General features: G+C 40.4%; 1 protein-coding gene across 1 annotated transcript in view; it reads right to left on the bottom strand.

The window, feature by feature from the left end:
- The window catches only part of OIT3 (oncoprotein induced transcript 3), a 43,618-nt gene extending 39,722 nt beyond the window's left edge, over positions 1 to 3,896 (bottom strand). Inside the window, exons 1-2 of the mRNA XM_088473743.1 lie at positions 3,824 to 3,896; positions 1,369 to 1,743 (exon numbers count right to left, since the gene is read on the bottom strand). Coding sequence (XP_088329869.1) covers positions 1,369 to 1,743; positions 3,824 to 3,881 — 433 coding nt within the window. The 5' untranslated portion in view covers positions 3,882 to 3,896. The remainder of the gene's footprint in view (positions 1 to 1,368; positions 1,744 to 3,823) is intronic.
- Between the last annotated feature and the right edge of the window lie 19,582 nt (positions 3,897 to 23,478).

The raw sequence follows: 23,478 nt of genomic DNA on the forward strand, positions 1-23,478 counted from the left end.
GTAAGCTAGGGTCTTCACTACTGTGCCTCAGCCTGCAGGGATGATCACCTTTCCCTCGAACTCAGGATATTCTCCGTCCCCTATTTTGAGCAGGAGATCGGACAATTGCCCAGCAGAGGTATTGTCCCTCAAGTGGACCCTCATGTTCTTCCTGAGAGTTTCCAAAAGAGACACCACATGCCTTGACACATGCCTTAACTTAGCTTGAGTTCCCCTTGGTACTGGTGGCAGAGTTTGCTGGAAGTCTCTAGCTAGCAGCACGGTGACACCCCCCATCACTCCATAGTTGCCCCTGATGTGTTTGAGGGTTCTGCGCAGTGCCTCAAAACCCCTCGTGTGCCACGGTACTCTCATCCCAGACAATGAGTTTACAGTCCTTAGAGTATCAAGTCCTTAGCAGTGGCGGCTACAGAGGTGTGGCTGCAGTGCCATCTAATATGGTGCTTAGGTTATGGAAGGAATATATTTAATGTTTCTAGGTCCAGTGGTTTGGTCTGGGCATTGAGGAGTCAGTAAATCAGGACATTTGTTTTTGTATATTAATATTGAGTGAAGTGGATGTGTACAATAGGGAGAATAAGGTAGAGAAAGGAGGGCAGATACTGCAGAATTAGGAGGAGAGGCAGAAAGCTACAATTGAGATTTTAAGGTTAGTTTCAACCAACATCAGTATCAGTATGGTTTAGGGTAAAACACAGGGTGTGGAAAATAAGGTTGACAAAACAATATCAACATGGTAGAAGTGTCAACATGCATATGGACACTGCTGAAATATCGACATGATCAAATGTCAACAGACCATCCCTGGTGGGATAGCGGTGACTTATCTGCTCCCGTCGGCTGTGGCGTCTCCAGCTTCTGATTTCCAGAGGTCAGGTATGCAGCAGTTGCGGTACAGACATCTGACGGAGTGGTGGTTCCTGGGAATATCTTCCCCCTATCCTTAACCCTAATCCCTGCCTCTAACCCTCCCCCCTAAGGCCTAACCCAAACCTCTCCCTAGTGCCTAAACCCCCCCCCAGTAGCGTAACCCAATCCTCTTCCTAGTGCCTAAACCCCCCAGTAGCCTAACCCAAACCACCCCCTTGTGCCTAACCCTCCCACCACACAGTCTAACTTTAATATTAACCATCGGGGAATGATGGGATTACACAAGCTGACATTTCAGATGTTGACATTGTGAACATGTCAATATTTTGAGGATGTTGACATGTTACCTGCCGACATTTCAACCATGTTGACTCCTTAACCGTCGACATTGTGATGCAGACATTACGCTTGTTGACGTTGTGAATGTGGACCTTATGTGTATATCCGTTAAATACATATATTTGCAGTATGCGATGCTCTTAGCCAAAGTATACTCACGTCCACAGTAGACATGGAAGCAAACACTTGGTTTTGTTAGTCGATAAACATAGTAACCCCCTGGGCAGGCCTTGATATCCAAAGTGGTGTTCCACTGGCAGCAGTTATTACTGTAGCTGGCACAAGCTTGTCTTTGCACAATGCCCTCTGATTCATTTGGGTGGTTGCCATTTAGCCAGATTGGTGCATGGGTGCCACAGTGGTTTTCCGGAATACAAAATGTTGGCATAGCATCTCCAGCCATACCAGTGAACCGATACCACTCTCCATCAAGGTGGTTGTCACACATCGGTTTGTCTTGGGACTCGTTAAATAAGTGGTCAGTATTTCTCCAAGGCTCATTCAGACTTATGTAAGCAGAACATGGGTCCAGAGCTGGAGACAATGGAGAGATCTCATTGTTATATATTTACTGTAGGAATGCTTAGAATTTATGGTGAAGAATGAACACATAAAATATATATGCATTCAATTATATTATCTTCTACAAGGTTAACATGTATTTAGCTTTTCAGCATGGGTAGACAAGTTTATTTATATATTATCATTTGTGTAAATATTGCCACCATATTACGCAGTGTTGCATATTACATTAGCTTAAATTCTTACTTTAATATTTTTGAGAAATTATTGTTTATAGTTTTATTAGTAAACAGAATTCCAGCATCTTAAAGCACAATTTAAATATGAAAACATAATATAATACATACAATTTAATAAACTGTCAAGTAATGTCTTAACGTAAATGGAAAATTGGCAGAGGAGAGACATTTTAACACGAAAAAAAATCTCTTTCCACAATGCAATATAGAAACAGTTCTGTAATTTAAATACACAGTCTGGTTTTATTCTAAATAATTGTTATTAGGTAAAGAATTGTGTTGGCTTAAAGTAAAGCATCAGCGCAAAAAAATTAAATACAACACTCGTATTATGTAATAGTTTTCAGCAATAGTAATCACTGCGAGACTAGTTATATTTTTTCTGTGCTGCATTTAGGTTGAAATAGCTACCACACTACATTTTTGATAAATGACGTAATTTGCTAAATGACCAAAGTCAGCTATAAGCTAAATTAAATTATAATTGGTTATAAATTATAGCGTTAATTGTAGGTTAATGAATGCATCCGAGGCAGCAAACTCACATTGACAAAGGTTACGACCTCTATGCACCAACTTTGAACATCTAAAAATTCCAATTTACTGCTATATATAAAATGTACACATAAGCATATTAATATAGCATATATATATATATATATATATACACATATACACATACATATACACACACACACATTTGTGTGCATGTATATAGTTACACACTCATATAGAGCACAAATTATATATATATATATATATATATATATATATATATATATATATATACACACACACACACACACAAACATATACACTCACGTATATAAATTATATACGCATATACACACAAATATGTAGCAACTTACCAAGGGCCAGGGTAACCGCTTGTAAAGGTGTGGATATAGCACTGTGTCAGTCTATTTGTCATTAGAATATTGAACTATACTGTACTAGAAATGTTCCACCATAATTTGATTAGATGTCTTTACTAACATTGTTTGGCTTATTAGCTGCCAAAGCATTCTGGGAGATGGAGCTCAACAGTACTTCCTAATCTAACATTGATTTGTGTTATTGTTATGTGCACAGGTAAATGAAATGATGCCCAGCTATAGGTAAACTAGTCTTTTTTTTTTTAATAATAATTCTTTATTTTGAATAGCCTGTGAAAGTTACAGAATAGTCCTCCCTTTTAATAACCTACCTCCTATTTATACCAGGAAAACAGTTGAATAAATATATGGTTTAAAGGAGCATATACACAATCGTTAAGTAAATGTGTAATCACTTATAACACCTAGGTTAGTGTCAACTCTATATACAGCCCTCAACGGGAAGCATTGCAAAATATTGTTTGTTCATAACTTGTTTGCATCACCATTTGCTTTGTATATCGGTTATTTAAGGGCAAGTACAGCACAAAGGTGCAAATTTGCAATTGCAGTTTGTGTGGTTGCAGTGAAAATCCTGCCATTTCTGCATGTGGCACACATACTGGGCAGCTTTATTTTACAATAATTGATTTAGAGCTACTGCTAACTCTGATGCCATTAAATTATGACAATTAGAATTAAGGGTCAGGGGGAGATTTATCAAAGTTTGGAGAGAGATAAAAGTGCCAACCAATCAGCTTCTGTCATTTTCAAACACAGCCTGTAAAATGACAGTTTGAAGCCGATTGGGTAGTACTTTATCTCTCTCCAAGGTTTGATAAATCTCCCCCATAACAATATAAACAGTGCGTAGTTGTCTTCCCATAAGAACTATTCAAACGGAACATATAGAATTCCTGAATACAAACAGTTTAAAAATAATAAGACATTTTAAAATACTAAAAAAAACGTACTTACCCAGTGGGCTCACTTGATTAAATCGAAAGCTGAAACAAAAAGTCAGAAGAAACAACATCTTACAAATCCACGGGTAAATGGCAGATTAGAAGTCTTTTATAAGAGACCTTGTGTGATGGTCTCTCGTCCCTGGATCTCTGGTATGAATGATCTTGTTTTCCAGTGACCTCTTCTTTATCATCTTCAGTGGACACATTATCAGAAGGAAGAGGATGAAACGACCCAAACCTCTGACCCTTCCAACTGAGATCTGTCTGGTAAACAAGGAAATTTTTACTGATTGATCCCGATGCCTCATCCTCCCATTGTCTTGACATGCTGGAATTCTGAAAATGATACAGTCTTATCCGAAAGGGAACTATGAGGAGTGACAATCAGGAGACAGGTCATTAGCTGAAGTCAGCCCTTCCGTTTGTCCTGTCCTATTCAGTCACATGCTCTTCATGCTGTCTGACTCCCTATTTACAATATTGACAGTCTATAAATGTCCTCACCATGTTCCGTCACAGAAGTTATCAGAAGAAAATATAATGAATGCTCCAAAAACTATATAAATTCACCTATTATTCAGTAAAAATGAGAGCGTAGACTTTGGATATTTTATTGGTACCTGGAAGAGTAGCTTTGTTGTTGGTCTTTCGGGGCTATGGATTTATAAAGTGTTTTAAACGACAACTAAAATAAAAAAAAAAGTGACAATTTCATTTTTGAAGCACAATGGTAAAACGCAAAGTAACCTTGAATTTCGTATGGTTACTTTCTCCTTTCTGGATAACAATCATCAGAATACCCAACTCGCAAACCTTTAGCCAACAGCGGAACTGCTGCAAAGACGAATCAAAGAACATTAGACAAGACAAGCCAGACGTACATTTATGGAAGGGTTTTAAAAAACTATAGCAACCTGATGCATTCAATCTCTAACTTGTACTAGGCTCATGGAAGCTAAGGGCCTGATTCAGCAAGGAACATAGTTGCTAATATGCACGCAATTGGTCGATTGTTGTGTACTGTGCATGCATCGCAGGGGCGTGCATAAATTATCCATTCGTGGCCATACGCAGTCTGAGGCCTCATAGCGGGGTCCAAAGTTACTCGATGTTACCGGTTATTTTGCTATGTTGCCCAAGTATGTGGATGTGAGTGAGGGGAAGGTTGTGATCGCAATGCGAATGCAAACATTTAAATATCACCGCTGATATTAGCAACTGCGTAGCGTGCATATTAGCAGAATAGCAATCCTTGCTGAATCAGGCCTTAAGTGCGGATTCATGGAGGCAATTCAGTGCCTGAAAATTTAGAGCAGCACTCACATTCGGTGTAAAGCCCGGCATGCTTCATGCTGAATGTAGGCGGTGCTTTTAATTTTCAGCTCCAACCTGCTTACAAAAGCTGTTGCTTCATAAATATAACCCGTAGTATGTATCAAGATTCCTTAAATGCACAAATATTCATTGATACAAATTAGTCTGGTTAAGTAGTAGTTATAATTGTATAATTGAGTAACAAGATCAGGGCTCATTTAGAACTTCAGAGTTGGCTTTAAAAAGATGAAAATCTCCTCTTTTTAATTTAGATTCCATTACTAAGTAGTGTAATGGTCGCTCGCTGTGATGATTGTCCCAGGGAAATTGCCTCTTTATTACAATGGGCCTGTATTGAATAGGGCTACTCCAGAGCTTGGCCCCAGTAGCGAACACCATCTCTAGATGGAGTTAGCCATTAAAGCCTATGGGCCAATGGCCGCTCACTCAAGTAGTCTGATGACTGCACAGTAGTGTTGCCGGCTCCCAGTCCAAATTGTAAAGTGATCACTTTATTTCTTAGATATCACAGGTGTTTTTTAATACATGTTGGTGATCCTTAATTTATTGCGGCAATAATCACTGTATTGTCTTTCTTGTTATCAGGGACCTATTCATACATATCTACTCTGCCGGAATGTTTAGGAGACTCCTGAATCTGTGGGGGGATCCCCTGGACTCTCTGAAGAGTAGGACCTACAGTCATGCATGTGTGTAGAGATCCCTAAGCACTTTTTTATTGTGTTTTATTGGCATCTGGATATACTTGTACCCCAGGTTGAGAACAGCTGGATTAGCCAGAGTTTTGGCACTCCAGTAATGATATACAAAGTGCCTTGGTTCACTGCCCAGTGTAAAAGAAGAAAATACAAAGAACAAAAAATGTATCCGAACACAAAATGAGGACTGGCCAACTGGACCTCCTCTTTTAGCTTGGTGATGTGGCTGCTCTTAGATTACTATTCCCCACTGAATAGAGTACCTGCATAATAGAGGGCTGCCACTTAACTGGGGGTGGCCAACTCCTTCACTGCCGAGTGCTTTCTCAACCCTGTGCTAAGGCCATTTTTTACATTTGTGCTCGTCACTTTCAAACATCAATATAACACAAATGATACATTGTTTTCTTAGTATGAGCAGAAAGGCTAATAGTGAAATACAAACGTGCCAAGTGAAATTAAACCAAAATGGCATAAAAAAATTGTAATATAGGTCATTTATTGAAAGGTCAAGAAATACAGAGATCTCAAATGGACATGGTGAAAATCAAAATAGTACAGTCACTTATGCACATTACGAGGGTGATTCAATAAATAAGGTAACACAACCTCAATGCGTACATTTATTCAACTCGTACATACATATGTATAATCAATAGTATGGCCTCGGTACAGATTATTTTTCCATATAGTCCCTATACTACAATGTCTAAGCATTTGTTCCAATGGTGCACCAAGGCATCTATCCCTGTATAAAAGAAATCAGTGTGAAGCTCCTGAAGCAAGGACATGAGGGCTTGCTGAATTTCACTGTCTGTTGTGAATTGCCTACCACACAGGGACTGCTTCAATGGTCCATTAACTCGAATGAGTCTGTCCTCCTGAATTAGACCTTCAATGTGGCACAAATCGTCATCTGTGGTGGATGTGCTTGGCCAGCCGGATCGCTGCTCATCTTGAACGTCTGTCCTGCAGTGCACCAAACCCAAACCTGTGTCCATGACATGACGTTATCACCATATACCTTGAAAAGTTGACAATGAATTTTAGCTGCTGATGTGCCCTTTACATGCAGAAATCTGATTACACTACCCACCTCAGTGTTTGACCATGTTTCTGCCAACCCTTCCATCTTACACCTGATGCTGGTACAGTATGACTGGTATGAGGTGCAGTCTAATGGCTATAAGGGGCAGCAGTGGTCTACCTGCTCTGGCTTGGTGGGAAACAGAGAACATTATACACATGAGAGGACCTTACTTATTGAACCACCATTGTATATAAATATGTAGCAAGTAAACTGCATTAAAATGAAAATGAGAAATTAGACGTCACTTTATATCTATATAGCACAATCATTTGGCAAATGAGCACGGGTACACATATAAACAAATGGTTAACTCATAATGGCGCATGCCTGTCACAAGTGTCTTGAATTGATGCCAAGATGTCAAATTAACCATCCTTTTAAACGGACTGTTTCATGGCAAGGGAAAGATTGCAGACATATGGAAGTCATATAGAAAATACCTTTTCATCCCTCTCCTCTGTACTATCTATAAACTTCTGTGCCTGCTCCAGTTTAAATAGGTGTGTTAATCTAGAAAACTTTAAAGATACACTCGCACTTTGGGAATAAGCCATTGAGTGAGGATGCAAGGAAATTAGAGGGTGCCCTCTCAAACGCAGCTGAATAGTGGCTGGCAGCAGCGATCCTAGGGGTCCATCACCACCCAAAAGCCACAAGGGGAAATATATAGGTAAATGATAGTGCCAATAAGCCTTGCCCGGACCCAAGTGACACAGCAATGCAAATAAAATGATAACAATGTATTTATTTCAAGAAAAAGACAAATGCATTGAATAACCTTTCACATTAATTAATGTCCAAATAAAAAGGACTATATTAATATTGCATTCAACCTATTATGGCATGAAATGCAATAACAGAGTAATACTCAAATCTTTTAAAATTAATAAAATCCTACAGATAAGATAAATAACAAAGATAACCTATCCTGCATGCATAAGAAAAATTAAAAACAAATCAGAAACTTATACCACAGATGTCCATATACATGTGAATAAAGCATCAGCTCTATACTCCAAAATCTGTGGATCACAAACTACAGTGAAATAACGATACATGCACTTGCCACTTTCTGACATATACCCTACATTCAAATTGAGGGGCATAGTAGAGCTAATTGAAGATTGTGATCCACAGATTTGGGGAGTATAGAGATGATGCTCTGCTCACATATATATAGACATCTGTGGAATAAGTTTCTGATTTGTTTTTATGTTTTCCTATGCATGCAGAATAGGTTATCTGTGTTATTTATCTTATCTGTAGGATTGAATTCATTTTAAAAGATTTGAGTATTACTGTTATTGCATTTCATGATGTAATAGGTTGAATGTAGTATTAATATTAATCCTTTTTATTCAGACATTAATGTGAAAGGTTATTCCAAGCATTTGTCTTTTTATTGCAATACATACATTGTTACACTTATATTTGCAATGGTGTGTCACTTGGGTCCGGAAAAGGCTTATTGGCACTATCATTAACTTATATATTTCCCATTTTCTTAGCTGCAACTGCAATCTTAACCAGTAGTGACGCGGCACTGGGTAGTGACATGCAGGTCTAGATCCCAAAGAGCTCACTCACAAGTAACAGAATCTCTGTGTAATATAGTCTTGCATAGACATCCAAAACCGTTGCACAATTTCGCATAAGACCACATTTAGTGTATTAGATCTGCATCAGGTTGGGAACATTTGAAATAGCGAGACTCTAAAGACAAGCCCAAGATAAGCCTAATTTCATAGTATAATAAACTCTGTGCAATCATTTTAGGTCCATTTCTGCGTACAGATGTGACCTCATTAAGATGTGGCTTCAGTCACGTCAAACAACCCCTCTTGGCCCACCAGTTCCCGGGCGTCTCTGCCGCAATGAGCGTCTTTTTCGCTCAAAATGTCCATCTTATTCATACAAATAAAACAACTGGAAGTGACAAAACTACTTTGCTAGATTGCAGTGAGATTCAGAGAGCAAAAAAGGAGTTGTCCTCTTGTTGAGGCACACTGAATTAAACTAAAATGTAAATTTTATTTCACAATATAATAAATAAATATATTATATATATATATATATATATATGACATATAACAAATAGCAAAATATTTAATAGAAACAAGATGTTTCCAGACTTCAGACATATATTGTGTTGACAAAACAAATAAAGAATGTTTTAAAATAAATTGTCCCGCTGTGTGTTTGTATGAATATCCTTAATTGTATCTATAGTTAAATGTTTACAATGGACATGAGACAAGTGGACATATAGTTCTATGTATTTCTCATGAATTCATGTGCAGTAAATTGAAACATTAAGTTCTTCCACTGTATCTCAATTGTGTCCACATTTTAGTAACATTTGTTGCTAAACAGATTCTATAAACAGACTTTCCGTGTCTGCTCTGATTATGACACTCATGGAATAAGATTATATACTTGTGTCTGCCACTATATGCCCTTCACAGACTCAGTCTACTATATCAAGGTGTGCTGTCCTTACAAGACAGCAATATGTTGATTCATTAATAATTTATAGCATGAGGGCATAAAAAAGATGATTACTGTACAGCGCTACACCATTATCCTTATCAAGCCGTGATATATTTTTGTTAGGCAAGTCCACTCTCCATAAAACCGATAATATATTAGGACAAACTGTATTCTCTCACAAGACAGCTATATACTTATGCATAATTTATTTGCCACATACGAATGCTGGGTTATTTATTAAATAGCAGTCCTGCTCTCCTCTTAATATATTGTGGCTCTGCTATACACCGCATATACAGATATTCTCTGTGCTGTAATACTCAGTATATCGGTGCCAACTATTCCCCTCTCATAGGACAAATCTCTATTCACCAACTATAAGCTCAAGTATGACATTTGTGTCTTTGTGCATTGTTGTGAAAATACTGGGCCGATACACATTCCCCGTGCTTGCTTACATATATATGATATATTAGAACATACTGTCTTCTCTCACAAGACAGCTGTATACTCATGCATCATTTGTTTGCCCCACAAGAGTGCTGGATTGTTTATTAACAGTCCTATTATCCTCTTAATATATTGCGGCTCTGCTCTGTGGGAATCTGAATGATTTACCGCCGGACCCATGCCCGGTGGTTGGAATCCAGACAGCGGCATCCCGGCAGAGGAGGAAATCCTGATCGTCAAAGGTAAGTATATACTAACCTATTTCTACTCCCTAACCATAACCTCCCCCCTTCCCGCCGCCTAAACCTGTCCCCCAGGGGTGTGCCTAACTCTACTTCCCCCTCAGGGGTGCCTAATGCTAACCCCCCTTCCCTTAGCCTAAACCTAACCTTCCGGGGGGGTGCCTAACCCTAACCCTCCCCCCCTCGTAGCTATCCGCGCTCGGCGTCCCTTCGATCGAGATGCGGGTCATCGAGCTTCCAGCGTATGTCTAATGACAGGTGTCGGCATTTCGACGACTGTCTTTAGACCCTTGCCGGTATATGACAGTCGGGAAGCTGGCTGTCGGGATTAGGCTTCTGACTGCATACCGCTCTGTGTCACCCCAAAACTCAAGACAAATCACCTCATATCACAGAACAGGAAGAAGGAAATGATTTGGTGACTTTAAACTATCAAAACAACAAGCTGAACATTTATTTTTTTTAAAGAAAAATGTAATATGTCTGTGTGCACTGATGTTAACAGTTTAATGATTAAAGGCCTGATTCAGCTTTGGGAATAGAGTACAATATTGCAAGCAACTCTGAATCTGGACAAACTATGTTGCAATGCAAGGGGTGCAAATACATACATTTTATTTGCATGTGGGGTAATTACTGGCTGCTTTTGCATGTAGCCCACAAATAATGGCCAGCTATATTTTTACACTGCAATTTAATTTAATTTTGGACATGCCCGTCCCAAATCTAACTCTGTGCACATTTTAAATCTGTGCCACCTGCAGTGCAACACGGTTTAACCAGGATGATTAGCTACTTGCTATATCGTACTCTATTCCCAAAGCTGAATCAGGCCCAAAGTTTGGTGTTCAGCACAATACTAGCGAGTGGCGACTGTTTATTGATTCGTTGGAGTAGTCTGAAAGCAATGTTATTCCATAATGGGAACAAACTCCCTTCAGTGTCTCTGCCCTATGCAGTGGACATGAAAAAACTTATGCAAGTATGGCTGTGTTGTTGGTTAGAATAATCTAATATAAGGATTATGGAATATTTGTTGTGGCCTAAAGGTAGTTGTACTGCTGTTAGGTTTGCAAGGTGGATTCACAAAGTCCTGCTGTTCTCTGTGTTCATGGGACAGCAGAGACACTAAAAATCACTATATCACATAGAAATGGCCGGAGACAAAAACGTCCAGTACATTGCATTGGTTGAGCCACATAAAATAATTTTGCTAAATTAAGTTCGTTATTTGAAGGAAAAGTTTCCGAAGTTAAGCAAAGCTAAAAGAAGGCATATTTGTTGGCCCACAAATAAGGAAACTGCTCTTGGATTAAATATTTAACACTAAATTGATGGAGTCCGGTGCTTGGTCCTCCTTCAAGGTTGCTGTACATGGATTTTTAGGGAACAGAAAAAAGGTCAACTATGTGTCAGTTGTGTATGACCTATTGGACAACTACAAGAATATGGGTTGTAGAATGTCACTCAAAATACACTTTTTACATTCACATCTAGGGGTAAATGTAATAGGCTGTACACTGCTGTTTTAAAGTAGCAGTTATTTAGAAGGCAAAACTAGTTTGACATCAGGCAGTCTCGCATGGAATTTGCAGATGCATGCAGTCTGCAGCCTATTACATTAACTCCTTAGACCAGTGGTTCCCAAACTGTGCACCGCGGCACCCTGGGGTGCCTCGGGAAACTTGCAGGGTTGGTGGTCCAGCACCAAATCAAGGTTGTTGGTCCAGCACCAAATCAAATTCTTTATGGTCTATGTAATGCAAATATGTAGGAAACAGAAGCATTCACCTGTCCACCACCACATAACTGACCGTAAGAATAACAGGTCAGCACAATTTACTTCACTACATTTTTTTCTGAATTTCTCAATAACAAATTTTGGCTTAGGGGTGCCGTGAAAACAATGCAGATACTCAAGGGTGCTGTGATTCAAAGCAGTTTGGGAACCACTGCCTTAGACTACTTCCCTGACAAAGTACAGGGGTAGTATTACAAAAAGAAAACAAACCGAAAACAGTCAACATAATACGTACAAATTATATAATGCAGGGTCGGTGTGATAACTTCCATGGGTTATATATCCCACTCATGAAGGGCACCAGACGAGGCAGCCATTTTGGGCACGCTGCATAGGTTACCCTGGGAGGAATAGGTAACGCTTAGGAGAGAGGACACATAATCGGGAAGTGACGGCGTACTAAATATAAGAGCAGGGAATATTTCAATTCAGTAGAGATTCACTGAAATTTTCACTTATATTTTTTTCCGGATATAGCGAGTACCGCTTTTGTTATTTTTGTGTATCTAATAAATATGACATGGTAGAGAAATTTGGATTTTTCCACTGAATTATGCATCCCTGAATTAGGCAAACACACATATTCACATGTCATATGCAGAGAATTTTTTTAAATTTTGTTGAGTAGTATGAATACTAATAAAATGGTCTATACCCAGATTAAATAACAAAAGGCGATTAGGAGCATTGATGTCTAGTGCCTCAATATAAAGTGAATTTGGCTATATTAAACAGTTTGTCAAGAAGCAGTGGTGGAATTTGTGAATGGTCATCCCCGGTGCAAAAATATGCTTTGCGTCCCACTCCAGATTCAGTAGTGGGTGACTGTGGGAGGCAATGGGTGACAGGGAGATGCAGTGGGAGACTGGGGGAGGCAGTGGATGACGGGGAGAGGTAGATCATATATATCTCAGGGCTACATATATATACTTTTTACTAGTCATGCTTGACTCATAACGCCGTCAGCTATGGACTCATTACATCGCTGCTAGTTCTGCCCCTATAAAAGAGGCAGTTGGAGTTCTGTATAGGGTTGGAAAAAAAAACAACATACAAATTCAGGGTCAAAATGTTGGTGATGCAGTAATCTAAGGGTGTAATAAAAAATGGGGAAGCAGCTTAAGGCGTGGGCAATCAATTTAGTCAATAGTTTCAAATCTTGGTTTAAAAACAAGATGGGTCCCTAGGGTTGTACTAGAGTTGGGTCCTAGCCCGGTTTCGGCAGTAGTAACTCGAGCCTAAAAAAATGTTTTTTAATTTAAATTCCAAAAGTGATCCATAATTTGTTTTTCTTCTTATCAACACCACAAATACTTTTTGGTTCTTGTTTTTTGCCTTTAATATACTTTTCCAAAATAGCAAAAAAGTAGTAGGGTTGTCTCTGAGAATTCAGACAAAACAGAATTTAGGGGTACTGAGTAGAGGCTTGGTTGTGCGCACCAATGTTGGATCTCAAAATGAGGTAAAATGTTGTCGTTCCAGAAAGCTCAGATCTGTTTTGGACGGCATATAAATCATTCCTTCCCACTTTTGGCTGCCATTTAAATATTAGCAAACAAGAGAACAGGGTGTCTTCTAGTAACTGTGGGTGTATAGGTGTAGATCAGCAAGAGTTAATGACAGGCAGTGTTGGACTGGGGCATTAAGGGGGGCCACCAGGGGAATGCAATGGCAGGGGCCCGCTGAAGGTGTGAGACCAGCCATTTGGTTGGTGTGGTTGTGAAGTGGAGGGGCGTGCCCATCCCATAAAGGACACAGCAGTCTCAGATTCCGATGCCTAAATTAATCTAATAAATTTTTATCTGTAGCCCCTCTTAGTATACTACTACGTGCCCCTTTCAGTAGAATAATAGTAATGTGTCACCTTTATATAGTAATCATATGTGCCCCATTTGATTTTTAAATATGTGACCTCATTATATATAATTTTATTTATTTTTTATTATAGAACACAGTCCAACAAAAAAAATATATATTTTTGTTTAGTGGTCAAGGATATTTGAACAAATGTATCATATTTTGGAGTTGCTGAATTAAAAAATTAAAGTCTTTTGGTTCTAGTTCTAAAGAATATGTATACTCTCAAGTAATAAGAAACAGCCATAATGCGTCCATATCGGAATCTATCAGAACATTCTAGAAGGTGGGACAGACGAATATTCTAGTTCTTTACTGGGATCATTGTAGAATATTCCCCCTCTGTATATGGGATTGGCCACCCAACCAGCAGTCAGTTCACAGTTGTCCATTGTGTTTTTTTGTTTCTCATCAGTTTATCTAAAAAATTAGAGCAAATCTAGCAAAACCCAATGTCATGTTCAGAATCAGCACCACAAAATCACTAATGCGACTGGCAATAAAATGATTGTTGGTCAGTGTAATAAATATGTCTGTAAATTATCCCCTATATATTCGAAATATACTAAAGCAAAGCAGCGGGCTTCCTGGCGGGTTGCAAGTGAGTACTGTAAATGGCACCTGGAGTCAGTGTTAAGCACGCCGGGCTTTACCCTGACCGAGGGTGTAGTTTTAAATATAGACCCACAACCCGCCGGGAAGCAGCACTTCATAAGTTCTCCCCATAGTCTCTGACACATTTATTTTTTTTTTCAATTTGGGCACATTTTTTACAATAGATTCTCTCCTGCTCTTCCCCACTGATGCTTTGTGCCTCATACACATAGGCTGACAAATGGCCTCTAACACTGTGCCTTTCATTCATACGCTGTCACACACCGTGCCTCTCACACATACACACAAGTTATGTGCTTGGTCTCTCTTACACATATGCTGTCACACACACACACATAAGCTGACGCACTCTGAACCTCTTACACATGTTGTCACACACTGCACTGTGCCTCTCTCACACATACGTTGGTGCATTCTGTTCCTCACACACATGCGCTGGTGCACACTCTGTGCCTCTCACTCACTCTTACAAACTTAAGCCGGGTATCCACTACCCGATTACACAGAGCGATTGCATGATTACAACATCGTAATCGTGCAATCGTTTAGAAATCGGGCACACATCAGGGATGTAAATGTCGGAAACGACCAGCGATGCGCGCTCCCGCTGGTCGTTTCCGACATCAATCATTGCCCGAGCATGCAGGGCAATCTGCAGATAACGTCAGATCGACAATGTTCGGGGAAGATTGACGGTGTCTACACTGAACGATCAATCGTTCAGTGTAGGCACTGCACCCCTAGGGAAACGACGGTACGATTACGATGTCGTAATCGTTGTGCCGGTATCTACTAGTGGATACGCGGCATTATTGTTTTGTGCTGCCTGCAGTCTTTTCTTCAGCAGCCTCTTAAGTCCTGCAGCTTCCTCCATTAGTCTATTCCTTGCAGTGTAGGATGAGGGCGTGCCTGTGCTTGGTGTGGCTGAGTGACTGTTTGTGATATGTCACTCAGCCAATTAGAGCACAGCAGACACTGCTGAGGAGTTCCTTTATCTAATCAGGACACTCCTCAGCATTACAGCAGCAGTGTGGAAACGGAAAGGGGACAGGGGTTGGGTGTCTGCACTATAATAGCTCATTTTTTCTTTAACTAAAAACTGGTGGCCAGAGGAACCAGTCCGCCACTACATGGGCCCTGTCCCCCAGTAAGCAGGGAGGCCCAACGGGGATTTGCCCAGCCCATCAGGTAAGTATGAACCTAATGACTGGCAGGAGAGGGTGAGACAGTGAGATCAGCAGTGTTAGACAGAGACAGAGTAAATCAGGCAAGGTGACAAAGACCGTGTTTGAGGGGCTAATATGTTATGTAGTAGACAGAGGAATATTTGTCAAATATTGGAGAGAGATAAAGAGGATGAAGTTGCCCATACCAACCAGTCAGCTTTTAAATGTAATTTTACAGCTTGTGCTACAAAAAGTCATACAAACTCCAGGTCAAAATGTTAGAGATGCAGTAATCTATGTGGGACCACGACATAAACAATCAAACACAGTCAGAGACACAACCACCATACAGAAACTGCTCAATCAAAGTTCAAGCTGTCATGGAAACGACTAGTAATCTGATGTTGTCCTCTGGAGTTCGGTCCTTAACAAACCCCCATCTAAGAAGGGTGTAACAAAGGAGTGAGAAGCAGCTGAAGGTGCTGGGCAAACATTTTAGTCAATAGTTTCAAATCTTGGCTTAAACACAAAATGGTTGTCTAGGGTTGCAGTAGAATCGATTCCTTACCCGGGTTGGCAGTACTACAGTATAATTGTATGACCTCTGTTTAGTAATCCCAGTTCAGAAAATCTCTATGGGGGGGGAAGTGGAAGCCTATGCTTTGATTTTCTTTGCCTGATTCATAAAGGCAGGCCTACACCAGGTGAGGACCACTCATTCCTTTTGCTGTTAAGAGAATGTGGCAGCAATGGAAACAATTTTTACAAAACGTTTCAAAAGGACTATATCCTACTACCTGGAGACAAACCCAATGAAGATCGATGCAGTGTGATATCCACTGCACACAGAGTGCCTGATTCAGAGCCGGATGCTCTTTCAGAGCGCTCGCTCTGAATCAGTGCCCACCTATTGTATTTTTAGAGCGGCCTCCTGGCCACTCGCATAGCTGTGGGTGACCACTCACAGCTAATGTGAGCGGCCAGGATGATGGTCGCGATGGTCAAGACCATCGGACTTGCGACTAGGCCCTTGTGGTAGGGTCTCATTGCCGCAAGTCCCAGTGGACTTCTTGCTCTTACAGTGCAAGAAGTCCACCCACTGACATCACAAGTGATGTCAGTGGGGCCGGCCCTAGACGGTAGGCGTTCCCATGGGAACGCCTCCATCTGGGCAGCCACACCACCGGCACGCCCGCCAAAGGGGGCTTGCCCGTCGCTATCCGGGTCTCGCGCATGACTGAGCCGCCTCCGTTGTGCGCATGCGCACTGGGCCAACATCGACCCGCTTGTGAGCGCTCAGCACTCACGAGCGGGTCTGAATCAGGCCCAGAGTCCATTTATCTGCCCAGCATGACCAGGCCTCTAATTACTACAGTAAATAACTTACGGTTTTGAATTTGGGCAGTAGATTCTCTAAATACTGACCCGTAACAAGAGCTCTCTGAGACAGGGAAAGAACAGTTTCCCTTGGACTATGATTTGGAAAGAGAATGTCTTCTGGAGAACAGAGATGGAGAAGGTCTTCAGGCTTCCACAACATGTTCGCAAATGAGCCAGGCTTCCAAGCAAAAACTTCTAGTCTGGTCTAGGGGAGACCCATTTATTAGGCACCTCTTTGTCTCCCTGGAAGGAAAATGTTGCCAGTGTGTGATGCCCCTGCCAGACCACCTACAGAAAACTGAGTGATACAACCCACTGCACATACTATGCTTTTTAATATTGTGTAGTTCTATTCAGCCCAGGAGGACAGCATTGCACCCAGTGCCTCCACCTGCCCCTGGAGCACATGCTGTCTAAGTTGTGCCCAGGAGGTGGGTGTGCAGTCCTGCAATCGCTGGGAAACTCCTACACCATACTTGCCTACTTTTGAAAAAGCATATCAGGGAGACTGTGAAAGCAGCACCTATGATTGCAGCGTTAAAGTGGGCGTGTACTGCTATATCTGAGAGGAGTGTCATAAAACTGGCTTACAGCCAAATGTGACCGAGCCCCAAAGCAGTCAGTAAGATCTACATGTTGATGAAAACACATGGATACTTTTCAGAAAATGCATGTAGCCATAGGGATCATTGTGCCTTATAACCAATGCAGTGAATTATACTAAATGATCCCATTTGAATATATATATATTTTTTTATATAACATCTTCATAATGGGAATAAGGTGCAATCAGGGAGTTTGGTACTATATCAGGGAGAGTTGGCAAGTATGGCATACACAGGTCCCATAGCTACCCGCATGGCACTGTGGGAGCCCCTCCCCACACAGCGCTGGAGTTGGTAGGCAGAGCAGGCCGGGCTGCTGGTGATATGGTGGGTTTCGTCCCCAGGGCATCCTGCCCAGATATGACTGGGAGGTGGCTATTCAGGATGCATTTGGGCGTGTTATGGGCATGTCACTGAACTGGCTGCTAACTCAGAAGCTTAAACTGCTCACATTGGAGGCCATACTCAACGGAGAATCTACACCTAGCATGGGGTTGGTGCAACCAATAGTTCCGTCTAAAGAGCACCAAGTGCTATTTCAGTATCTAAAGACTCGGAAAGGGAGCATATCAGTCCTTGTACATGCACGGCTGTACACCAGGGAAGGGCATGTAGTGGTATTCGCATAAAGTTGCGCACACGGGCGCGGCCAGAATATGAATCAGCCCCTAAGTTTTAGTCAGGTTCAGGATGCCAGTGACACTACACAGTAAGTAAGTAGTATATATATATTTTAGTAGTGAGAAATTAATCTTTGGTAATTTTGTTAGCTTACAATTAGGAATGGACGTATTTTGGAAAAAATAGGTTATTGATACTACTATAAAACTTGTTTGTTTTTTTCCTACCAGGGGGCGATACCTAACTACACAGATATATGCGTACCTAATAATAAGCTACTAAAATATTTTGAATGAAGCATCTAGACCAGGCCTGGCCAACCTGTGGCTCTCCAGCTGTTGTGAAACTACACATCCCAGCATGCCCTGCCACAGTTTTAGCATTCCCTAATAGCAAAACTGAAGCAGTGCATGCTGGGACTTGTAGTTTTACAACAGTTGGAGAGCCAAAGGTTGGCCATTCCTGTTCCAGACTAACGCAGTTGTATCCTCTACGTAAATAATAGTGGCACAATCAAATATCTTTTAGGCTTATGAAAAATATAACTATATATTAAAAATTATATTTCAGTAGAACATGGTTCCATAGATGATCATATCTTCATTCACAATGTGTAATAAAGCCAGAACGTAATATTAAAAGGTCAGGTGCATAAAATCACTCAATGTTATATAGAAAGGTCAAAAAATGTTTAATTTCTTACATTAATTTCTTTGAAAATGGCCTGAATTCATCCGGCATAGAATCCACAAGGTGTTGACAGCGCGGCACAGGTAGGCTAGCTGAGGTCAACTCCAATAAGTACTTTGGATAGATTGTCCCATCTAATCCATAGATGCAAGAATGAATTAAAAGATGCAGATTGAATTCATTTTATATCTGTGACCTGCTCACAGTCAGGTTCCTGGAACCACTAGTATGTGTCAAAATGAAGCTTTGAATTTAGTATTAACAGTACCTACACTCATATGGTGGTTTTAAAACAAAAAAAATGCGCTCTTCCAGTTTCTGTACAAATGTATTTAGTGTGGGAGACTTGAATAGCGTGGAGTGCAGTATATGACAGGGTCTCACTAAGCTAATTGGAACTCGTCCATGTTCCACTGTGACAGTCTAACACAAGATGACAGCGCAAGCACAGAAGACCAAACTGCAGCCATCTTGGCAAAGTATTTAATGCCTCCCTGAAGGCACATCATGGAGTATGCACAGTAGCGGTCTCAGGGCCTGATTCAGCAAGGAATGCAGTTGCTTATATGCATGCAATCGGTCGATTGTTGCATACTGCGCATGCATCGCAGTGCGCGAACTAGCCCCTGCGATCAGGACAGCGATCGCAGAGGATACGTAGAGCTATGGCAGAGTGATTGACAGGAAGATGCGTTTGCGGTTGGTGATCGGGGGTGGTCGGGCAAACGCAGGCGTTTCAATGTCGTTGCAGTGGCGTGCATAAATTAGCCACTGCGATACCAGATGCCGTCTGAGGCCTCATAGCATGTGCTGAAATAAACAATTCCTGAGTAAGGTCTGGGCTTCATTAATTGTCCGATGTTACCGATTGTTTCGCTATGTTGGCCAAGTATATGGATGCAAGGGGAAGTGGGCGTCCTTGTCAGGCTGTGATCACAATGCAAACGTTTACAGGTCACCACTGATTTTATCAACTGCGTTGCGTGCGTCTATGCAGAATAGCGATCCGTAGTGAATCAGACCCTCAGTCTTCAACACTTGTATGCAGTCTACAAATGTGTCTCGCATCACTTGGATCATACTTTCAAAATAGATAAATTAGGCACTTAAGTATATACTGTATAAAGAGGAGAAAAACAAACATTTTTTAACCAACAAGGTAAACTTTGATTTAGTATAATTTTACTCAATGCCAAAGGCCTTAATCTGTATAAACATGACCGACTGACACCAACAATATGAAGTTACAAAGTAAAGTACTTTAAATATAACTCTGGGCCTAATTCAGAGATGTACACATACAGGATGGTTTGTGTACATCTCCGATGGCTGGGGCAACATTTCATCTCACAACGCTCATTACAATCCATACTGCCCTCTTAAATAGAGCCCATTAAGAGTTTCTCAAATGGAGTGTTTGCTAGTTGGTCCCTGGTATGTCACACAATGAATAAAAAAAAAAAAGGAGGCCATTACTTATTGAAGACACATTTTCCACATTGCCACGCTTCACAGCTGACTGGGAAAGGGATTTGGGTATACAATTAGTCTTTAAAGATTAGGATAAGATTTTTCAGACCACTATGTTGTGTAAGATATTCAGTAGTTTTGGCCCGCTGGTATAGATGCCCCTCAGTCTTTGCTAAAATGTACCCTGGTGTTTCCATTACATGTTGGAGATGTGCCTCAGCTGCTGGTTCCCCTCTCCATACATGGTGGGAAAGTGCTTCTTTATGCCCCTTCTGGAACTCATGATCTCTTTATCTAAAGAGATTATAGGCCAGGTCGTTAGCTCAGAACCTGATTTCTGGCTCCTTAATAAGATAGAGGGTCCTGTGTCTTCATATAAAAGAAATTTATTATGAAACACCTCAACAGTGTTGCCAAGGCTGTAATCCCAGTCCACTGGAGATCACCGAACCCCCCAACTACAGCTGAGTGGTTCTCCAGATTGGATTTCTATATGTCTATTGATTATCTTATGAGGTCTCGTGCTACTAGAGAGTTCAGTGACGTATGGGGACCTTGGTTTCTGTTTAAAGATTCTGCCTCCTATTCAGGCCATATCAGTCCAACTTGTTAACTCGCCTCATATTTTGATTAATTTTTAGGATATTATCTCGGGTGGGTTCCCCTCTCATTCCCCCCTTCCCCTCCCCCTGAAGACAGCTGCAGTAATGTCCTGGCAAAGCATAACAAAGGATGAAACCAGGTATTTGGTTATGTCCAAGTGTTCCAGACTTCAGGCAGTCATCACCTGCAAAGGATTCTCAACCAAGTATTAAAAAAATTAACATTTTATTAACAATTATATTCATCAGTCCAATAACATTTGAGCCCCTGATAATAGGGGACAGTGTATAAAAATGGTTGCAATTCCTAAACGTCTCAAAATATATTGTTCAACCCCTTGAATTAAAGTTGAAAGTCTGCACTTTAATTGCATTTCCATTGTTTAATTTAAAATCCATTGTGGTGGCGTACAGAGCCAAAATGATGAAAATTCTATCAGTGCCTAAATGGATGTCACTCTTCAGCGTGTCACGGCAGAAAAAAGTTTGAGAACCACTGGATTAAAATAGGACTAGAGCTCGATGGAGCTTTGAGCTTTTCTATTGTAGAGATTGAGCAGAGTCCACAATTTTAATGTATTTACAGCACCATCTGTCTCCCCACCATCTAGTAATGTTACACAGGGCCAGGGCAGGATGCATTAAACAGCAAAGTTGTACTGTGTGTACACCAGACTATAGCCCAACTGACTATCAGCTTAAAAAGTACTTAAAAAGCCAAAATACTCAGTTTAGATAATATTATGTATTCTATATTACATAATACTTTCCCCACCATCTCAATGAAAACCGGAATCGCCTGCTGAACTATCATGTTGTAGAAGGGCCTCACATTGAGGATGTAAAGCAAGGCACTGATAAAAAGCATTTCCTACACCCAGTCAAGGACTTGTCGTCGACTTTTTACATTTTGTAAACAACTTATCAGCTTTGCGAAAGTGAAGGTTATTTATCAACATAGCACAAATGTAACTGGGAAGTGCTCATGCTTACATTAAAGCACGTGCTGATACTATTATATTGTATTATTTTGGGTATGTAATTGATTTAGTATTGAGAACTTAAAAAAAAAAAAAAGCAGCTTCGGGAAGCATCTTAAAATTACCATTTTTAAGTGCTAAAGTTTCTAATACTATCTAAACATGAAGTCAGCCAATCACCATACGCACTTATCCAAATATCCATTTTTGTATTGCAAAACTTACAAGGTATCTTCTCCTACAGCTAAAATACAAACCATGCTGGTGTACTGTATAATTAAATTGGAAATGAGCTGCTGAACTGTAGAAGATTAAATAGGTCAATATGCTCCTGCACATATTTAAAATAACTGCACAGCCAAAACTGTTGAAACACCTTAGTCTCACTCTATTCACACACAAATTCTAGAGTAACACTACCGATTAGCCAGAACAAATTAAAATATATTTCCAAATAGATGAAAACTGGTCAGCATTATTCTTAATAGTGCTTGAAATGTGTTCCATCTGACATACAAACCAAACAAACTACGTTATCGAGGACAGAGGGTGGGTTTATATTTATCCATAAGCAAGAAATCTGGCATCTAGTATAGTTTAGAATGTATCAAATGAGTTTGAGTGGGTTTTCATAAATTCAGAAATGATCTGGCTAGGAGAATGTATGTTGAGGAGTCTGTAAGCTAGATCACAGTGATCCAGGAGATAAGGTGGTTTACCTCTTCCCAAAATGTAATATTAGGACATGACCAGAAGACGTGAGGTTAATTTATTGATCCAACATAACTCTTTCTGACGAAGAAATTTTATCAGTTAAGGGGATAATAGAGTCAGGAGTGCCAATCAATAACAAACTGGTAACAATCAGGTAGGAGTTTTGATGGCCCTGCTCTATTAAACAAAAGCCTTTACTACCAAAGTCTGGACTTTTAACACATAAGTTTGTGAAAGCATGCAATGATCAAAAGTGACTCAACACCATTGCTACTCCCCTCAGGAGTGGGTCTTCCAACAACTACAAAAAATAATGACAACAGCAAGGCATATAATGAGATCACAAAGAAAAAGGGGGTAATGGCAGAGGATCTGCAGGGCCTTTCTTGCACTGCCCAATATTGGTATTCATGTGTCCACCAACAAACATGTATATCGATATACATGGAAGAATAGCAAGTAGACATTACTCTCTAAGAACATTGTAGCCCTTTAAAAAATGTGCTTAAAGGCAATCTGGATGAGAAATGGCTACTGGAAGAACATTCTGTAGATGGAAGAAAAAATATTATGTTTAGAAAACACACAAATTCCATTCAAAGAACCTCAGTCCCAACCATACAAACCAGTGGTGACAGTATCCTGAGTTTGGGGTTTGGGCTGTTTTGCTGCCACGGGACAAAGCTTTGACATTAATTTTTTTTTTACAGTAGAATGTCATTATATCCATCTGTGAGCTGTAGGTAATATGAAATTTTTTTTTTTTTTAAATGGTGGTGTTTAACACAATACAACAAAGTATTTTAGGCATTCTTTGATTTGTGTTGTCTATTTCCATGACTTCAATGAAGGTCACATT

This window comes from Taudactylus pleione, unplaced genomic scaffold (assembly GCF_031769625.1).
Source record: "Taudactylus pleione unplaced genomic scaffold, aTauple2 ptg000016l, whole genome shotgun sequence".
NCBI classification, from domain to species: domain Eukaryota; kingdom Metazoa; phylum Chordata; class Amphibia; order Anura; family Myobatrachidae; genus Taudactylus; species Taudactylus pleione.